This window comes from Pseudorca crassidens, chromosome 16 (genome assembly GCF_039906515.1).
Source record: "Pseudorca crassidens isolate mPseCra1 chromosome 16, mPseCra1.hap1, whole genome shotgun sequence".
Classification (NCBI taxonomy): Eukaryota; Metazoa; Chordata; class Mammalia; order Artiodactyla; family Delphinidae; genus Pseudorca; species Pseudorca crassidens.
In genome coordinates this window covers 6,051,920-6,073,615 of record NC_090311.1, presented here as the reverse complement: position 1 = coordinate 6,073,615, position 21,696 = coordinate 6,051,920, and the positions used below count along the sequence as shown (strand labels likewise).

General features: G+C 43.7%; 1 protein-coding gene across 2 annotated transcripts in view; it reads right to left on the bottom strand.

The window, feature by feature from the left end:
* ADAM12 (ADAM metallopeptidase domain 12) overlaps window positions 1-20,837 on the bottom strand; it is a 395,851-nt gene extending 375,014 nt beyond the window's left edge. Inside the window, exon 1 of one of the 2 annotated variants that reach the window (XM_067709072.1) lies at window positions 20,792-20,837. In XM_067709072.1, the coding sequence (XP_067565173.1) occupies window positions 20,792-20,822 (31 nt within the window). In that variant the 5' untranslated portion in view covers window positions 20,823-20,837. Of the gene's footprint in view, window positions 1-18,922; window positions 19,433-20,791 lie in introns of those variants that run through there. The other variant, XM_067709071.1, reaches the window with a different exon arrangement.
* Between the last annotated feature and the right edge of the window lie 859 nt (window positions 20,838-21,696).

Genomic DNA, 21,696 nt, shown 5'->3' with positions numbered 1-21,696 from the left:
CCTGGAGTGGGGCAGCGAGGACCAAGAACGGGGTGCCCTGAAGCAGTGATGTCTAGCTGAGTAGGGGTGAGGCCACATGCTGTCAGGCAGAAGCAAAGAATTCACTGCCGCTCAAAAGGACACACAACAGTTGAACAGTTAAGGAATAAAAAGGCAGAAACACACAACCACCTTATTAAGAGGACGCTGCGACCAGTTCTGGCACCTGTACATAGTGAGCTGATAGCTCTGCAAACAGAAGCTTCCAGCTGTCAAGGCCACACTGATATTCACAACACTCATTACCAAGTAATTCATGGTGGTGGACAGACTGTTGAGATGGTTCCCAAAGACCCTGCTTCCTGGTACTCACTCCTGGTGTACTCTCCTCCCCGAGAGACAGGCTGCCCGGGTGCATGGCTTCTGCCCAGTGGAATATGGCAATAACTTCCATGATTAGCTTACAAAGACTTGTGACTCTTTTCTTTCTGGCAGATGCTCTCTACTGCCTTCTCAGCTTGCTGGCTTTGATGAAGCTGCATTGTTGGAGGGGTGACTGCCAGGGACATGACACAGGCCTCCACCCAGTGGTCAGCTAGGAGCCGAGACCCCGGTCAACAGCTCTCCAGGAACTGCATTCTGCCAACAGCCACATGAGCTTGGGAGCAGATGCTTTCCCCATGCAGCCTTCAAACAAGAGCCCGAACATGGCTCACCCTGGATGGCAGCCTGGGAGAGAAGCTGAAGCAAAGGTCCCGCTAAGCTGTGCCCACATTCCTGCCCCACAAAACTGTGAAGTCATGAATGTGTGTTATTTGAAACCACGAAGTTGTGTAATTTGTTACACAGCAATTCATAACGAACACACTCGTGCACGTGCATTTAGAATTCTAATATTTTCTAGAGCCATCCCAGAGAAAAGCGATCAGGGTGAGTCCTGTGGTTTATTTGTGAGCGAGAACAGAGGACCGTGTGTGTAATCATCAAACGGTAAGTTTCCCCTGCAGAGACAACATTTTAGCTAAGTCCACACGTTCCTTTAATGAAGAAACACAGGGTCAAAGATATTGGACTTTGAAAATGGGTCACTAGGAACTTCCCTGGCGGTCCAGTGGTTAAGACTCCACGCTTCCACTGCAGGGGGCACGGGTTTGATGCCTGGTTGGGGAACTAAGATCCCGCACGCCACACAGCGAGGCCAAAAAAAAAAGAAAGAAAACAGAAAATGGGTCACTAGTCCTATCTTTCCTGTGACTCCCTGAAGGTCAGGACCCACCCCCAGGAAAAGTCCCCAGGGTCTACACAGTAGAAGTCTCAAGTATTGTTCTACTCAGTGCCCCCCTAGAAAGATGAGCTGTTCTCTCCTCAAACCCTGATGCCCCCATATCAACACAAGATGGGTCAGCTGCAAAGTGTCCCGAATCTGGATAGACGCTTGGAAATTCTGGTTCTTCCCATGGTAGCCCAGTGGTTTATCATGTGGACTCTGAACTCAGCTGTCTCGTTTGGTCCCGACTCAGCCTCTCATCAGAAGCGGGGGCTAAAGCAAGTCACGTTCTCCTTGCCTCAGTGCCTGCTTCTGTAAAATGGGTATAAAAGTGGCACCCACCTCCCAGGGCTGTGAGATTTTAAAGAGAGAACTGATGGAAAACGCTTAGCCCAGTGCCTTCCATTTCTGTAGTTCCTATTTGTACAGTAATTCAGGTACAAAACTCCAGTTGTGCTACCTGCTAGCTGTGTGTCTTCATGCAATTTTAACTTCCTGAGCTCAGCTTTCCTATCTGGAAAAGATAGCGACCATATATCTACCTCCCAGGTGAGTGGTAAGGATGGACTGAGAACAAAGTGAAGCTCACAGCACAGTGCCAGTATACAGAAACCACAAAAGCAAAAACGCCTGTATGGAATCCCTTAATTCTGTCCTCAAAGTATGAGCAATTACCATAAGGAACTATGACAGTTATTCAGGCACAAAGGTAAAACTGTAACCAGGAGCCCTTGGGTGTTGTCTGATAATATGTTGAACTAAGACTGAGTGGACATTTTTGAAAATGCATTTGCTTCTTTGTAACTCAGGGGAGATGGTAGCTGGAACCAACCGTTTAAGAAAGATTATGGAGATAAACAATCTTGGCAGTGGGGGGAAATATCTTTCCATTGACTTATTTTTTTCTATAAATTGGGAAAATAACACCATTCAGTCTTGGTGGAACATTTCTGTCGGATTCTGGAATGTTCTAAATTTGCATTCACTGGAACCACAAGGATGCAGAGCCTCTCACTGGCTGCACTGCTGTAATCACATACTCTAAGTGGTAATCCACACAGAAGTTAAGAGCATACATCTATGCTTCCCCCATGAAAGGTGAAAGATTCCTTTCTATCCCTACAGCAATTCTTATTAACACCTACCCAGCACACCGATGAGCATGTTCAATTTTATTTTCCTTGCAATTCTACTCTTAGTTCTCCTCCCAAACCCCTTTCTCGAGAAGCCAAGAAGCTGGTGGGGGTGGGGTGGGGGGAGCTGGGAAAATGACCCTGGCCTGGGTCTCCTTCTCCAACCCTGATGTCCCACCCATAATGTGCCCCATACAACAGAGAAGTAGGAAACTAACACACATGTTGTCTGCCGTGACTAAATGGTATTTGCAAGAGTTGACACTATCAAGGCAATCTCAAATGGTCCTTGTTAACAAAGAGATGCCCTAACCCAAGGTCAATAAAAGCAAAGAATGAAACATGAGATTTAAGGTGGGAAGAAAAGGAGCAAAAACGTCCGGCTCTCCCAAACCTCTGTTGACCTTTGGGGTTAACTTGTACACCCATCTACCAAGAGCAGGAGGGGAAGGTGGCTGATGTTGAGAAATGCATGCCTCCCAAGACAGGAGAGCAAATCCACGCCACTGAAGGACCAGGGGGACACGCGCCCCACAATCTAAGGGCAGACTTTAAATTACAAAATGCGTTATATACACAAGTGCTACTATGTGTAAAATAGACAACTAATGAGAACCTACTGTATAGCACGGGGAACTCGATGCTATGTGGTGACCTAAATGGGAGGGGAATCCAGAAACAAGGGGATATATATACATGTATAGCTGATTCACTTTGCTGTACAGTAGGAACTAACATAGCACTGGAGAGCAATTATACTCCAATTAAAATTTTAAAAAATAAATAAATTACAGAATGCTTTTTCCAACATTTCCCTTCAATGGTCTCTGCAACCCAGTGAGATAGGCTGTCTCCTTACTCTTCTTTGACGAATAAGGAAACTGAAGTTCAGAAGGATTGCGTAGGTTCCTCAAGGTCACACAGCTACAAAGAGGCCAAGTCAGAACTCAGAGCCAGGCCTTCTCACTCCAGAATTCTGGCCAAGATCCCAGAGAGCTTTCAATTTCATTGCCACAGCAGGAGAACACGTGAAATCCACATGGAAGTGACATCAGGGGAGGTAGGTCAAAGAAATCTCATTATTTGATGCCATTTATGCCCATAAGAGAAGCAGAAGCTTCTCTTAGGGATCTTTTGTGCTTTCGACAGCTGTCCTGACTTGGCTTTTCAAACTACATCCTAGCCAGTCCCTTCTGCCACCCTTGTGGGAATCACTTTCTTACTGGGCCTCTGTAACCAACAGCGTGGCCCTCAGTTGTGTTGAGGGTTAAAAAGTACTTTAAGGGTGAGCAGAGACAAGGAAAAGAGACTGAAACGTGTGTCAGCTTTGAGAGGAAGTTTCAGGAGGACCATCTATTACAGCTGAATAAGACTTTCCCTACCAAGAAATTGGAAACAAAACTTAATGAACTGAGTAGACAAAATCTGACACGTCCAAATTTACGTGACAAATCAGGCCTCTGATTTTTCTAGATAAATCAGCAGAGTCATCAATCTCTATGGGATCATATTATTCATTCCAAAAGGTACAGAGGTATACAGATGAGGGTTTCAATCATCAGCTCACCCCATTATACAATCCACTCTCTGTATCAGAATTTTAAAGCATGGAACAAATTTGATATACGCTCCTGGAAGGCTCATATGAATGGAATTCTGTTGACACCTGCGCTGGCAGAGGAATGGCTTCTGGGAGGGTGTGCCGGCCTTGTTTCCCAGCTGTTCTCATTTTGCCTCCGCCAGAGGGAGAAGGGAACAGCTGATGGCTTCGCCCCCAAAGCCCAGCTTGGCCCCATCATCAGCACATCTCACCCCTGCAGCTGCCAAGGCAAAGACTAACATACCAGCCGGAGAGCAGCTGACTCGCTCTTCTGACCGAGCTTTTGGAGCAGAATTGGAAGCCAAGAATCAGGGTACTGGGTGGGTTCAGCTCATCTTCCGTACATCCTTAGGATCCACTCACTCCACATGCCAGGGGGTGAAGGTCTGCATCTGTTTTTCTCACCATCATATCCTTAGCCCCTGGTACAAATCCAGGATGACAGCAGGCAAATATACTGACTTAGAGAATCAAAGAATCAATGTTGGGGACTTCCAGTTCCGAAAGCGTGGTGGTGAACTGACCTGATGCAGATAGAAAACCTTCCCACTGCAAACACATAAAAAGTGCTAAATAAAATGTGACATTTTTACAGTACATACATAACTAAACTAGAAAGAAAGGAAAGGAAATTACCAGGACACATAAATAAAAAGGAATTCAGAGCCAGAGCATTCAAACGCTGCCAACACCGTGGAAATCTAGGAGACGCAGTAGATACAGGCCTTCAGTCTAGGAGCTGTAATTTTAATGACAGGAGGTATGATCTGGAACACACGAGACGGGAAACTGGAGCTGAGATCCTTGCAGAAAGCCAGTATTCTGCAGGACTGCCCTTCCAAGTTCAAGGGGCTAGAAAAACTCTACCAAATGCCCCAGGGAAACTGCAAAGTGGCTGTGTTTACCCAGACTGCTGGTGAGAGTTAGGCAGTCTCCTGACAGAAATCAAAACTTCAAGCCTCCACATGGGTGTGGAGACCAAAATTACAATAACTATGTGGTGTAAGATTCCCAAGATGAGGAATTGACATAAAAACCGGCCTCAGATGAGTAAAACCCTTGAAACACCTATCGTAAGTAAAACTCTGCTCTGCTGGAACTTTCACAATCCCAGGTGCATAGGACGCTCATGGAGGGGCTAGTGGTGGAAAGGAAAAAGCTGAAAATGAGTTCACAATTCAAAATTGCAAGGCATTAGAAGAGATAATTTATGACAATACAGATTCAGCACCCTAAGAACTAAAGACAACAGAATAATCTAAGAGGGGTAACAACATATGCATCCCAAAGTTTTAAAGATATAGAAGAAAACACAGAAGCCATAATGGGAGATAGTAAAAGGACAATATTTTTAATGATCTATCAGGTTTAAAAAAGAACAAAATTAAGCTTCTATAAATGAAAAATTAAAGGCACTGGAAATTGCAAAGTAAGTCCATAGACTGTTTAGACACAGCTCAAGAGAGAATTATGAAATGGAATCTAGATTGGGAGACATCACCCAGAATGTAAAGCAGAGTGATAAAGAGACAAAGAGAAACAGCATGACTGAATGATAAGATCCAATTACATATAAAAAAGTTCCAAAGGAGATATAGAGAAAATAAGGGCAAGACAGTCATTGAAGAGATAATGACTAAGAACTTTCTATATTTGATTGGATATAAGAAGCATGGCAAGGTAAGGTATACATAAATTAAAAATGAGTCCATATCAAAAAACATGATAATAAAACTACAGAACTACAAACGAAAAAAAGACAACCTTAAAAGGAACCAGATAAAAAGGCAGGTCTAGTGCAAAAGAACAATCATTAAACTAAAGACGTCTCAACACTGACAGTAGAGGCCAGCATACCATAAGTAATACCTGCTAAAGGACAGTAACTGTCAACCTAGAATTCTGTATATAGCTAAGCTAACATTTAAGAAAAAGATAAAACAAGCATTTTCCAGTCAAACAAATACAGAGCATTTGCTATTCACAGACCTTCAAGGCAACATGATTTTGATAAAAAGCAAACTGAATCCAAGAGACAGAAGAGGTTTGCAAGAAGCCATGATGGAAAAAAAAGGCACTGGTTACATTGGATAAACCAAAATAAGCCTGCACTACTAAAAACAAAAGCAAAGTCAACCACCACCCCACTTTATTTTTTTGATGAGAGATGTGCTTCAAAGTGGTAGACTAAAATGCTAGACAGCAATAATAATAAATGGGAGAGACGATGAAAGACACGGAAGCATTCTTGGCCAGTGGTGGTATTTGCGAGGTGGCCAGAGTCACTGGCTACCTTTACACTTTGTTACTTGAAGCGCAACGTTTGAACTTTAACGGTACTACTGAATTGTGGAAACCGGATATATAACCTCTAAATTAACAGAGCTGGAGAGAAGTAGGTGTAAATAATCCTTCAGCAATATAAAAGGAGACAGAAAAAAAAGGTGCCTAAAAATAGCAAAATTCAGTAAACTTTTAGTAAATAGAGAACAAAATGGAAGATGAGTTCAAAAACATCAAAGGTCACAAATACACATGAAGGGATGGACCTAGTGAGTTAGGAGACAGCAATTATAAAGTTTTTAAATGTAGGCATATTTTGTTTATAATAGACATATGTGAAAGATAATGACATGGAAAATTTGAAAGTAAAGAGATAGGAAAAGACATACCAGAAAAATATTAACCCAAAGAAAACTGATACAGTAATATTTGTCTTGGACACATCTGGAGCTGTACACAGTTGAATAGACCCAACAAACTAACCTCAAAATGTATGATGCAAAAACTGATAGAATTACAAGGAGAAATGGAAAATCCATGATTATATTAGATTCTTAAAACCTCTCTTAGACACAGAAATACTGAACGAGAAATGTTAGTCATAATATATGATATGACATCAGTTAACAAGCTTTAATCTAATTGACATATCTAGAACCCTATACCCAATACTTAGAGTATATACATTATTTTTAAACACACATGTAATTTTTATAAAAATTTACCATGTATTAGCTCATAAGGAAAATTTCAAATGCATGAGAGTCAATAGGACACAGATCACTTTCTTTGACACCAGTGTAATAACATCAGATATCAACAACAAAGATAACTCATCTTACCCAACCATTTAGAAAGCAAAACACACACACTCTCTCACATACATACCAATCAAAACATATGTCTAAATAACTTCGCACTCAAGAAATCATAATGCAAGGTATAGATTATTTTGGCCATGATGATAACACAAACCTAACAGCAAAACAATGAAAGCAGTAATTGGAGGGAAAAGTTCGGCTTAAATGAAAGAGCTTTCAGAAGAAGTGAGAAATAGAATAACAGTATAAACCCCAAGAAAGTAGAAGAAAGGGACAGAAATTAATGAAATAGAAAACAAAAATAAAAGATCAACAAAAGAAAAATGCAGCAAAATTATTTCAGAAAGAGATAATACGAATAGCGCTACAACCCTTGAGGAGATTAAATCAACTATCAGATTTCTGATGAAAAAAAACACCATGCTTTGATGATATTAAGTCAAGTTTCAACGACTGTTAAGGAAAAAATAACCTCTTATACCTAAGCTGTCCTAGGAATAGAAAAGGATGTAACTAAAACTCCCTAACTCACTTTCTGAGGCTAACAGTAAAGCTTTGAAATGAAAACTAAAAGATATTTGGAGAAAGGAAAATTAAAGACTAATGATGGTTATCAACATTGTCCTACAGGGGCTAAAATCCTAAATAAAATTTTAGTAAATGGGATCCAACATTGTATTTTAAAAATGCACCCAAATCATGGAAGATTTATTCTAAGAATTCAAGGATGGTTTAACAACACAAAATCTATTAATATAATTCACTACACTACTAATGGAATAGAGGAGGGGAAAAAACCCCAACAAATGAACAACTAATCATACCAACAGATGCTGAGGAAAAGTTTTTTTAAAAAATTAAACAACCAGGGCTTCCCTGGTGGTGCAGTTGTTGAGAGTCCGCCTGCCGATGCAGGAGACCATGGTTCGTGCCCCAGTCCGGGAAGATCCCACATGCCGCGGAGCGGCTGGGCCCGTGAGCCGTGGCTGCTGAGCCTGCGCGTCCGGAGCCTGTGCTCCGCAACGGGAGAGGCCACAACAGTGAGAGGCCCGCGTACGGCAAAAAAAAAAAAAAAAAAATTTAAACAACCATGTTTATATGTTAAAAAGAAAACAGTTTAGCAAACTAGCAGTACAGAGAAATGTTCCTAGTTTATATTAAAAAAAGATTAGATGACATACATAGCAAAAATTTGCAGTAAGCATCTTAATCAATGGTGAAAAGCTATTCTCATTAAAGTTGGGGGAAAAAAAACCCAAAGACATTTGCAATCACCACTTTTGTTTATCATTGTAGTGGAGGTGCTAGCCAATGAAAGAAAAGAAATAAAAGAGGTAGAATGTAAAAGAACTGTAAAGGAAAAAACAAAAATTACCATCATTTTAGATGATAATTAGAATTTCTATGAAGTTAGTCTACAAACAATTAGAACTAATAAAAATCAAGCATGGGGCTTCCCTGGTGGCGCAGCGGTTGAGAGTCCGCCTGCCAATGCAGGGGACAGGAGTTCGAGCCCTGGTCTGGGAAGATCCCACATGCTGCGGAGCAACTGGGCCTGTGAGCCACAACTATTGAGCCTGTGCGTCTGGAGCCTGTGCTCCGCAACAAGAGAGGCTGCAATAGTGAAGAGGCCCACGCACCGCGATGAAGAGTGGCCCCCGCTCGCGGCAACTAGGGAAAGCTCTCTCACAGAAACGAAGACCCAACGCACCCCAAAATAAATAAATACATTTATTTAAAAAATCAAGCATGGTTGCCGAATTCAAAATCAAAGTACAAAAATCAGGAACATTTATTTATACTGAAAAAGAAAATATCAATTAGAACTTTTTAAAAAGACATAATTCCACAGATAAAACAAGAATAGCCATGAGCTGGTACTTGTTGAAGCTGAGTAATAGACACATGAGTGTTCATTATACCAGTCTGTCAACTTTTGCATATGTTTAAAATTTGCTGTAGTAAAATTTCTTAATTAAAAAAATAGTGATGCCATTCAGAATAACAGTGAATCTAGTAAGTACTTAGAGTACCTTGAAACATATCTTACAAAGATGTGCAAGAACTTCAGAAAATTTTTTAACTTACTGAATAAAATTAAAGAAAACATATAAAGAAACGACCACATTTATGGCAGGAAAAACTTTGACGTCATGGGAATGTCAAGTCTCCCCAAGTTAATCTGTAAGTTCCCACTGAGTATCTTGGAGAACTTAGCAAGGAAATTCTAAAGTTCATATGAGATACTAGCATTTCAAGAACACTCAAGACAATTCTATAAAGGAGAGGAAGGGAGACAGGAAGAGGAAATTAACCTTTTTGAGCACTTAGCATGGGCCAGGCCCTGTTCAAAGCACTTTCCATGTATCATCTCATTTAATCTTCCTCACATCCCCCCATGGGGGAAGATACTATTATTTTTTTTATTATTATTATTATTATTTTTTTTTTGCGGTATGCGGGCCTCTCACTGCTGTGGCCTCTCCCGCTGCGGAGCACAGGCTCAGCGGCCATGGTTCACGGGCCCAGCCGCTCCGCGGCAGGTGGGATCCTCCCAGACCGGGCACGAACCCACGTCCCCTGCATCAGCAGGCAGACTCCCAACCACTGCGCCACCAGGGAAGCCCCCACATACTATTATTATCACCATTTCATAAAGGGAGTAACTGGGGAACAAAGAGTTTTCATAATTTGACTGAGGTTTAGGGTGACCAACCATCATGGTTTTCCCAGCTCTGAGGGGTCCTGAGATGTAGGATTTTCAGTATTGAAACTGCGAAAGTCCTAACAACACAGGCTGGTCACTCACCTTCCCAAGGTCACATATCAGTAGGTGACAGAGCTGATATGCAAACCACGCCAAGCTGACCCCACTGTCTGCCCCCGTATACCACCATATACCAACCAATCTAAATATGTAAGACTCGTTATAGTACAGAATACTGAAAATAGTATGGTACTGAAAATAGAATAAAAAAAATAGTCCAGCAGAACAAGGAACCCAGAAGCATATCTGTCTAGACTTGGTGTTTATCAGAAGGAGGAAAGGATTCAACAAATGTTACTAGGATGGTTGGTTATCTCATCTGTATGAGGCAAAACAGACCATGCTCTCCTACAACAAATAAAAATAAGTTCCAGTTGGACTAAAAGTGAACAGCAAAAAGTTAAAATCTAGAAGAAATTATAAAAATCTCTTTTGGCGCTCAGGAAAGAGAGAAGGATTTCTTAAACCACACTTAGAAAGAAGAAATGGGCAAATAATAAGTGATCCAAAGAAGAAACATAAAGAACAATATAAACACATTTCTTAAGAAAAGTCTTAAAGTCTTTAGGAATCAGGAAAATACCAATAAAAACAATGAAATATTTCACATCCAGTTTGGCAACATTTAAAAGTCTGAAAGTGCCAAGTATTGGCAAAAATATGGATAACCAGAACTCTCTAACAAGTAGGCATGAAAATGGGTGCAACCAATCTAGAAAGCAAAGTAGCAATGTATATCAAAGCAGAAAACTGGCTTACCCTCCGATTCAGCCATTCATCTGTAATAGCTTCCTTAGAGCCCACGCCCTGTATATGAGGAGATAGGTACAAGTATCCTTGCACCAGTGCAATATCAAAAAGTAGGGGAAAACAGATATTTATCCACACAGGAGTGTACAATTTATGGTTTAACCATTCAATTAAAAGGAATGAAGCAAGCACATGTATGAGTAAGAATAAGTCTTTAAAAACACACTGATTTTTAGAAAAGTGAGTTGCAGGACTTCCCTGGTGGCGCAGTGATGAAGAATTTGCCTGCCAATGCAGGGGACACAGGTTCGAGCCCTGGTCCAGGAAGATCCCACATGCCGCGGAGCAACTAAGCCCATGTGCCACAACTACTGAAGCCCGCATGCCTAGAGCCCACGCTCCGCAACAAGAGAAGCCAACACAATGAGAAGCCTGCACATCGCAACCAAGAGTAGCCCCCGCTCGCTGCAACTAGAGAAAGCCCGCGTGCACCAGTGAAGACCCAATGCAGCCAAAAATATACAAAAATAAATAAAGCAAGTTGAAGAAGTCTGTTGTATACGGTAGGGTACCATTTATATAATATTTAATACATAAATAATATCAAATATTGATTAGAGATATATGTATACACACATATATATATATTCTACCAACCAATTTCAGAATAGTGGTTGTCTTTTCAGAAAGAAGGTGAAGAACTAGATGGCTGGAGAGAATCAGGAATGATTGCAAATAAGCTTTAACCTTTAACATCTTTAAATTTTAAAAATTCTGAAGCGTCTATAGTAAAACTTGGTTGGCAACAGTATGGATATGTAACTTATTCTGTGTCTTTTTTTCAACTTTTACAATATTTCACATTTTGTGAAGGAATGGATAATGGGGCCAAAATTCTTTTCCATGATCATATCTCAAATTATACTGAAATTGGCTGAATACATTATTTCAGTTTAGAAATTTTGCTTAGCTTGCCTCATTTCAGGAATACATGTGTTCCATCAACCAAAGTGCAGCTGCATTTTAAGGTATAACCTAGACTCTTAAGTTCTGACGCAGGTTCCCGAGAACACCACCAAACCCCCAGGATTTAAGAAAGTAAAACCAGGTTCTCTGATGACATTCAGATCCATGTGAACATAGATCTCATGAGAAATGCTCCATCCCATCCTGGCTTTAATCACAAATATAGCAAAACACAAAACAAGGAATCTTTTGGTCAAACCACAGGCCAGTATTTCCCACACCCTGCCAAGAGAAGATGTCAGGGTATACCAACAACAGTTCTAAGAATGGATCACCTAAAGGGATCAGGGAGGCCAATGTTTCCAGGACTGACAGAAGGTCCAGAGTTAATCCAATGAGGTTGCCCAATTCTTTAAGCAGTTGCCTAGAAACTGAGCTCTTAGTGTCACCTGGGGATGACATAAAAGCTTAAAGGATAAAAAATATCAATATGATGCTGAATTATTTGGCTTCTCCATCTCATCGATCAATTGGAGGCAAGGTATACTGAACATTAAATAAAGCACAAGACACCAGGATGAAGAACGAGCTGGGGTAAATATAAGGACTGAAATGGCAGCCTGTCAGAAAGCATGATATTCAAGGCACACATTTCAACTGGCAAGTAAAGTTCATTTGAACCGCGTTATCATTCCGTTTCAAAGCAAGCTACGTCACAATCTCATTGCTATAAACATTATAGTTATTTCAAAGATAAAGTATATAGATGACAAAATGTTTACTACGCCTAGGCTAAGACCCAGTCCCCGTCATGAGAGCGCCTAGAGATGGTCCTGCATCGGCCACTTAGCAGACACTCAACCATCCGAAGCCATGGTTTCCTCCTCTGTAGAGTGAGGGCAATAACAGGACCAACGGCAAGATTCTTCCCCAAGGACTGAATGAGACAGTGCATGCAAAGATCTTGCAATAGCTCCTGGCACCAAAGCACTCAACAACTGCCTTTTTAAGTAACCGTGTGCTGGTATGAAAACTTTAGGTTTCATAAAATACTACAGAAACACACATAAAGAAACAGCTACTACAAGTGCACAGAAACTATTTCCCAAAACATTCCGTATAGATTATATCAACTTCACTTTCTCAAACCCAGAGAGCTGATAATTAAAGGACTGCACACATTGCAGAGCTGTTTCATACAGCTTTCAGTGGGCACGCAGCCAAAGGACTATAGGCCTGGCCATTTGGTACAGAAGGAACATCTGAAGATGTTTCTCACACCTGTCTTTATAAATCATAGATAGTGCGGGAACAGTTTAGCTTTAAGAGGCCTCTGGAACATACTCTGATACAAAAAAAAATTTTTTTTGCAACTGTAATGAATTCATTACAGCATCATCTACACCAGAAAGAAATATGCTTAGCTTCTTTAGATGATGTCGTTGCATTCCTCAGGAGAAAAAAAAAAAATCCTTACAGCTTCCACAGCTGCAACATCTATCCAATTAGGTATATGTTGACTTTGAGTATTTATAGATTTTTAAAAGAAAGTTTTGAAACATTTAAAAATGGATGTAATTTTTGTTTCCACAAGGAAGGAATAGAAAAAGCCAAATGACATGTGAGAGAGAGGGAAAAAAAAACCACGTCTGTGTACAGAGTGCCGTGTAAAAGCCTGGGCTGACTTTTAAATGTTTATGGCAGACTCACAGGTGTTTATCAGCACTCCCTCCTGAAAGCCTACAATATAAATAATAACATAAAAATAATTTTAAAAAAACAAAGAATTGGAGAGAAAATAGCAACAGGTAAGAGAAAGCAACAAGGCTTTAGAAGAGGTAAGACAAGTGGTTACCTACTCAGCAGAGGAGAGAGAACTGGAAACCTGTTGCCTGGAGAAGAGAGAAGCCATCTAGAAGGTGAGACGGATGAGGAGAACCTTGGAAAGACTTGGAGATGGGAGGCACTGGGCACCTCTGATGGTCAGTACAGGCTGGGCTGAAAGACCATCCAAGGAAAAGTTAGAGCTGTAGGTCCCTTGCAAAGCCAGCACAGCTAGGTGACTGCCCCTCCCACTTCATCAGACAGGAGATGTATTTTCTGCAGACACTAAAGCAGAGAAATTCTGTACACGAGGATGCCCGGCATAGCTGAGAGTGAAGAAGTGGCTTAGGTCCTCAGCAGGGGGCTGCAAAATTCTTCTTTGGGGAAACTGACCAGCCTACGAAAAAGACAGTCAGTGATGTATGGAGGTCCCCCAACCCAGTGAAGGACGACCAGTTACTAAGCCCGTCTTTGAAGCACACAGAAGTTTCAATCAGCATTTTAGCGTCTCATTGTTAAATGTAAACAGACAGCCAAAATACAGACATTTGAAGAAAGCCAGAGACTATAACAAACAGGAGTGGGGGAGGATCTGAGAGCTGATAGTGAGAATAAAGTCAGCCAAACAATGTTTAAAAAGTAAAAGTTAATGCATGCCAAGAGTTCACCAAAACCTTACATCCATTATATATATATATATATATATATATATATATATATATATATATATATATGAACAGAACCTTATTTTAAAAAAAGGAATATTCATGGAACAAGAAACACTTCTTGGAAATTAAATATGTAGTAGCAGAAATAAACAACTTGAGTAGCAGGGTTGGAAAGTGAAATTAAACAAACTCTCCCAGAAAGTTGAACAAAGAAGACAATTAGAGGATGTTTTCAGGAGGTTGGGACATTCAGCTAAGAGCAGTTTCAGAAAAAGCATGACAAAAACGGTGAGGAAGAAATCACTGAAGAAATAATAAAAGAAAGTACACTAGAACTTCACAGCATGAAAGTTCAAACAGAAAGTCCCAGCACAACTACTGATAAGAGCTTAGCTAAAGCACATTATCATGAAATGTAAAAGTACTGGGGATTAAGAGAAGATGAGAAAAGCTTAAGAAAACAGACTACATATAAAGGATTAACAATCACCATGCTATCAACTTCCCAAGTGGCAATGGGCATAGAGACAATGAAGGAATGCCTTGTAAAATAGTGAGGAAATACAGGGCTTCCCTGGTGGCGCAGTGGTAGGGAGTCCGCCTGCCAGTGCAGGGGACGCGGGTTCGTGCCCCGATCCGGGAGGATCCCACATGCCGCGGAGCAGCTGGGACCCGTGAGCCATGGCCGCTGAGCCTGTGCGTCCGGAGCCTGTGCTCCGCAACGGGAGAGGCCACAACAGTGAGATGCCCGCGTACCGAAAAAAAAAAAAAATACTGAGGAAATATGATTTCCATCTTGAAATTTTATTCCTAAATAAACTAACAATCAAAGGTGATATATATTACCACCTTTAATATATATATCCGGGGTGAAATACATATATGTGTGTGTGTGTGTATATATTTATATGTATAAAATTGCTGATTTGCATATATATATTTGCATGCAAGACACACATTCTAAACTTCTTTCTTACTCATAAAACTCTGTTTCGATTGAAACACCAAAGTATACAACTAAAATTATTTACTTTTCTATCTTCCCATGCAGCAAGCAGTGGCCCTGTGTCACAGTCTAGCCAAGAGAAAATCTGCTACAAAGGTTTCTGGAAATACTTTTATTTTCCCAATAAGATAGATTTGCTGACTCTGCTTTTTGCCTCTTTTGCCTTATTACGGCCTAGAATGCAGATATAATGCCAAAATGCACAGCAGCTACCATAAGACCATGAGGCATTAAGCATAAAAGCAAAAGCCAACATGTAAGTATGGCAGAGACACAAGCAAAAGTGAAAGCTCGGGTCCCTAGTAGTATTACTGACCCACTACACCAGCTACAACACCGCTTACTTCACAAACGCTTGGGATGTAAAGATTAAAAAAGTCCCCTACACCCGAACCTTCAAGCTGCGAACTTTCAAAGACACGAACGTGGGTTCCACTAAGGTCAGGTGTGAGTGAAACTGCAGCTTGCCCTCCGTCTCCTATTGCTGACAATCCTTCAGCTCTACCATCTCCCACCTCCTCTCCCTCCTCCAGTCAGTAACTCTCCTTGCCTGTTCACTCGATGCCAGCCCCTGGATGCCAGCTGTTGTACTGTACCACTGTACTTTTCAAGGGACTGTACTGTAAGATTAAAAATGTTTTCTTCATATTTTGTATTTATTTTTTAAAGTATTATTTGTGTGAAAAGTATTATAAACCTATTACAGTATGGTACTATATAGCCCATCGTGTTAGTTGGGTACCTAGGCTAACTTTGTTGGACTTATGAACAAATTGGACTTACGAACGCACTCCTGAAACGGAACTTGTTCGTATGTACGGGACTTACTGTGGTCAGGTTTTCTGTTACTTGCAATGGAAAGTATTTAATCATTCCTAACAAGTTATCAAAAAAAGTTATCTCCCACATGCCCTTTTAGGAAGTTACTAGAAGATGTGCTCCACAAAAATAAGGCATAAACTAAATAAAGAAAGTTATGGTGCTCAGAAAACAGGCGATCCAACACAGGAAGGATGTAAGAGGAGCTTCCAGCATCTTGGCAAGAGAGTAGTCCTGAGACAACACTTGACATGCAAGCCTAAAAAGTAACCAGTTCACACTGGAGCAGGAAGAAAAGGGCTCCAAGAGAGATAATACCAAGAAAAATAAATAGTGAATAGATTACCTGATGTGTTTGATCATATTGGAAGTTTACCAATTCTCCCAGAGGGTTTGGAGGTAGAGATTGGTACACAAGAAACAAAGCAAAACGGTAAAAAAAAAAAAAAAAAAAAAAAAGCAAAAACAAAAACAAAGCAATGATTAGCTCTAGGAAAAACAAAAAGTTGAAAGAGGTGTGAAATGGAATTACAGAACACTGTGTGGCTCAACCATAAGCAATATTTGCTTCATGGTACAAACATTAAATATTGGTTTTTTATTATGGCGGTTTTATACTGGAAAGTCAGAAAGAAGAGAAGCCAGTGTGGATGGAGTCGTGAGCATGGGAGAGAGTGGTGAGACAGGAGATAACAGAGGAAAACAGGAAATACGTTATACTGAGGTTTGGATTTTCTTAAGAGCCCTAGGAAGCCACTGGAGAGTTTTAAACAGGAAACCAGCATGATCCAACTCATGACTGAGACTGATGACTTTGGCTGTGGTGCTGGGAAGAGTACATTGAGCAGGGACAAGAGGGGAAGCCAGCAGATGAGTTAGGAGGCTACTACACTAGGGATAAGAGGCTCTGCAGAAGAGATCAAAAGAAGTGGGAAAAAAAGCAGCCAAGGCTGGGGAAGGCCCACTTGAAACAGGGGGAAGTGGGTAGATGAGAATACATTTTGGAGGGTGGTGGCTTGTGGAGGGAAAGGAGAGACTCAGGATGACTTTCTAAGTATTTGCATGAGGCATCTGGAAAAGGCAGAGGATGTTATTACCCAGTTGGAAAGATGGGGGCACGGGGTGGAAAATGGATTCAGGAGTAGAGAGTTTGGGATCTAGGGTTCTGTTTTGGACCTGTTAGAGCTGAGATGCCAATGAAGGGTAACATGCAGAGAGACAAACCCCAAAATATGCTCTGTCTTAAACAAATAGTAATTCCTCCCTTTTTCTTGCCAACACAAAGAAATGTTTCATTATATGCTGTGATTTGGTGCACTGATCGATTTAAAACTCGATACCGAGAATCCAAGGATAAACAAGCAGATATCCTGGGATATCACAGCATGTAACCCATTCTAAGTGATTAGGCTTAACCTGCTTTCTATTTTGAGTCATATCCATCCTAAGGAAAAACTACCTCTACCAAAGCTGCAGTCATAAAATAAGAAGTCCTTCCTCCATGAAATAATTTCCCATTATTAGCTTGATTTAGTAAACATTTTCCTCTAAAAAAAAAAAGTATTGTTCATGCTCAGTGAACTTCCGTTTATGTGTACACAGCATGTGTCAAGGCCAAGGCCACCTCGGGCACACTTTGAGATTGTTTCAGGTTTTTAAAAGTTCTTTCTCAATAAATACTCGAAAGGACCCATTTGTACAAAAGTCTTTCAAAACATTTTTGACAACTATTATTTTCACTTGCAGGTCAGAGTTTTCTAACTAAACAGTCAGCAGTATTCTTTCTTGGCATTCTCATTGCTTCTTCCTTCCTTTGAGCAATCTTTTTACTTAATCATTAATTCCCAAATTGGTCTTCATTGCCCTGTGGATTTTATCGAGATCTGGGTTTTAACCACATTACAGTAGATGCGGTGGGGTATGGAGGTGGGGTGGTGTGGAGGGCAGCAGTGGCAATTACAAAATTAAACGTACCATAAGGTGGTAACGGTTCGCGATTGAGGCCAGCTGTTGAAAAATAATGCCTGTTACACAGAATCACAGAAATTTAGAGCTGGAGGCCAAGGCAAGTCTTTCATTGGTAGGTCGACAGCGCCTCTAGCGGCAGAAAGACGGCGGTGGCGGTGACGGCGACCGGCAGAAACTTCCGAATTTTTAAAAAGGCACCTGCTGTTTGAGTTCTCATTGTGCAAAAAGAAAAGATCCACAGGTACCCATTTAAGGGGATACAACTTGGGAAAACCTAGATCTATAAAACAGCTATAATAGCCACACTTCGGCTTAACGTGGAAATGAGTTGTCGCTTTACACAAGGTTGATTTAAGCGATTATTTAGCTGAGAACCTGACGGAGTGGCGGGAAACAAAGATTCTGCTCAAATCTAGCCGCCACTGACAACTACGCAGGTATCCGGAATTAGAAAGAGAGGGAAAGAAAATTAAAGAAGTAGGCAAGAGAGTCCATTTTTAAAATGGAGAGCGCCGTGGAACGCCGCAGGCACACCTGCGGGCACGGGGATGGCTCACCTGCGCGGTTACTGTGCGTCCCCCCAAGTGTATCCGAGGGGGAGCAGGGGTGCACAGGAAACCTCATGGAGGGCTGACCAGTCAGAGATGGTGGGATTCACTAAGGGACAGGGCAAGATGACCCAACGCGCATCATCCCGGGCGACACGTGTAACTGTCAAGACAGATATCTTGGCAAATGATCCCCGAGATGGGAGGACACGCGGCAGCGGCCCCGTGGCTGGGCCACCCGGGCTACGCGCTGGCGGCTTCCAGGCCCGGAGCCAAGTGCTCCCTCCTTCCCCCGGGAATTGGCACCTGGGGTGGGGGCCGGGCGGGGCGGGGGTCCCCTCCGAGCCGGGAGCCCGAGCCCGGGGGCTCCGCAGCTGCGTCCCCGCGCGCCGGGTCGCGGGACAATCCCGCCACTCGGCGTCCCCCCCAGTGCGGCGCGTGGTGCCCCCGGAGGGCGAGTCCCCAGCGGGCGGGAGGGGACAGCGGGGGACCGGCGGGGAGCCGCCTGGGCTCGGCGACTTACCTCGGGCCGCGCGCGGCGCCAGCAGAGCCCCGGCCAGGGCGAGCAGGAGGGCGCGGGCGGGGGGCGCGGGCAGCGGGCGCGCTGCCATCGTCGCCGGCCTTCCGTGCAGCAGCAGCTCTCGGGGCCGGGCGGCAGGCGCTGCACCATCCCCCGCGGGCGCCGAGAGGGGGCCGGGCGTCGCGGCCCGAGGGACTTCCTGCTGCGGGGAGTCAACTCCGAACCCCTCGCGCAGCGCCCGGCCGCTGAAGAGCTAGTCTAGGCTTTCATTTTTTTAAAAAAGTTTTCCCCGGCGCGTGTGTGTGTGCGTGTGTGTGTGCGCGCGCGCACGCTGTTCTGGCACGAGCCAGCCTTGACCGTTGCAATAAACGAGCAAACTGTCCGAGTTGGCCCGGGGACGAGGAAGATCGTTAGGGAGAGGAGGCAGGCCTGTGAAATGGATCCACAGCCAACAGTCACCGTTCTCATCACCACGGAACAAATTATGGTCTCCCCCGCACCCCCGCCCGCCCGCCCGCGGCGTCCCGCGGGTCCTAGAGACCGGTCAGGGGCCCCCGCCAGGGTCCCGCCCAGAGCCGGCTCTGGCCCACCCCCGGGGCGGCTCGGGGCAGGGCGCCTCCCGGGCCGCGCGCCCCGGCGGCGGCACAGACGTGGCTCGGTGGCGGCGCGGGCGTCCGGAGCGCACACATCCCCGCCCCGGGATGATGTGGCCGCGGGGCCCCAGGCGCCCGGCTGCCAAGAGCACACGCGGCTGCACCGTCCAGCTTTCCAGTCTGAGGCTGGAAATGATGACTCGGCTGCTCGCTCCCGGAACGCGGGTAGCAGGTCGGCAAGGCTGTCCGCCGCCCAGGAGGGCGTCCCCGGGCCCCGTCTCCTAAGCCCCCAAACGGATATCTCGTGCGAGAGAATGAACTTGGACCTGCAGGCACGCGACGTCTGGGCATTCTGCTTTAGATGCACTGCTTTAGGTTTTATGTTGATAGACTGGCTCAAGTTTCTCCTCCATGGCAGGACCCACAAATAAAAGCGCGATTTCCCCAGACTCTCCTGATCGTGAGAAACGTCTGCGTTTGTCTGTTAAGAATACAGAGTCCCAGGTGCCCTCCCACGTCCTTGAAATGAGCCTCTACAGGCCGCGGGGCCGGGGGCCACCCGGTGTTTGGGAAATACCAGTGAAGTGAATGGAGGGCCTTACCTCCCAGTCCTAGTTCTTGGCGGTCTCCTCCTCTTCTGCCTAGGAAGGCCTCAAAGAGACATAATAGCAATTTTAACAACGGGACTTGCCCTCTCCGAGACCGCGGGAAGCAGCAAGGAGAGGGCTACACAGAGTACAGGAGGGGGTCGAGGATGGGTGGCCCCCACCTTGTGGAACCACCATAATCTCCAGGCGTGGCCACCTAGCAGAACCCTAAGGGCTAGGGAAATATTAACACCGCCACTCAGGTTAATCAGAATCTCCTGCCATGGGCGGAGCCGGAATAGTTTCCAAAGCCCCAGGTGATTCTCATGTGCAGCATGGCGGGAGAACCACCTGCAGAAATCTGTCCTGTGACCTCTCACCGATTTCTGAGGGAAGCCCCATTCCAAGAGGTGTTTAGACAGCATCTGAGGGAACTCTCTTCCTCACCATCTCTTTTTACTGCAGAGTGGCTTTTCTCCTATCTTCCTCCCACCCCCCAGGTTTCTGCAGTGTTCCCAAGGACCAGCTCAGCCCCTCTGAACAACATGCAGGCCTTTTTTTAAAATAAAAAAACCCAAAAGCCAGAGGCACTGGCCCCAGGACCCCCTTCTCAATGCCAGGACATCTCAGCACTCCATCTGGAAGCCAGGCCTGGGTCCAAGCCCCAGTTTAAATCCAGCCCTACTACTCACCCCTCTGCCTCTCCTTTCTTTGTTCATTCATTTGCTCAATCAGCAATTAGCAACGCTCTGTTAGGGACTTGGGAAACCAGACGGATGAGAACTACCTCTTGCCTTCAAAGACTCTTCTGTCTGGTAGGACAAACGGATCAATCACAACTATTGAATGGTGTGAGCTGCTCACTTGGCCTCTTTCATAATCATTAGGTTGTTTGTTAACCACTACGTTATTTATTACACATTCATATAATCGGAGTACTGTGATGGAGTGCTTCCCGTGCACTGTTTCATTTTAAAATCCTGAAGATCCAGATGAGGAAATTGCAGCGTCTAGAGGTTAAGTAGTTTTCCTGTGGTCACAGCACTAAGAAGTAGGTCAGAGCCCACACCAGATCTATTTGCAGATGCAGCCTGTGTCTTTAGTTCTGATTTCCAAGCTTCAGGTTTAGCATCTGTTAAGTGAAAGTAAAACGCAAACCTCCCAGGTGGTAGTGAGCATTAAATGAGCTACCACGCCTCCCCAAGCCACTGGATTCCTGATGGTTGTTCAGAATTCAAATGCTCTGGCATTTACACTGGCGATCCCTCTTACAGAGGTCTGGGAAGGACAGTTGCAGCGAGTACCCAGGTGATTCTGATGCTCCGGTTCCACAGAACTTTCAGACACTGCACAAGAGCATTTTAAATTGTTTCCTTTGAGATCAATGAGGGAGACTCACTTTAGGATGAGCCCAGCTGCTGGCCTCTTGAATCTTTCTGACGGGTTAAATTGTTTACTCATTAGTGGAAGTAATACGCACTGTGCACTGGACCGGGGGCTTTATACACTGTCTCTCCTAACGGTCCATTTCTTTTTCTCCTTTAATATTCAGCTCTTGACGATAGAAGTCCAATTTTTTTTTAAAAAAACCTGGAAG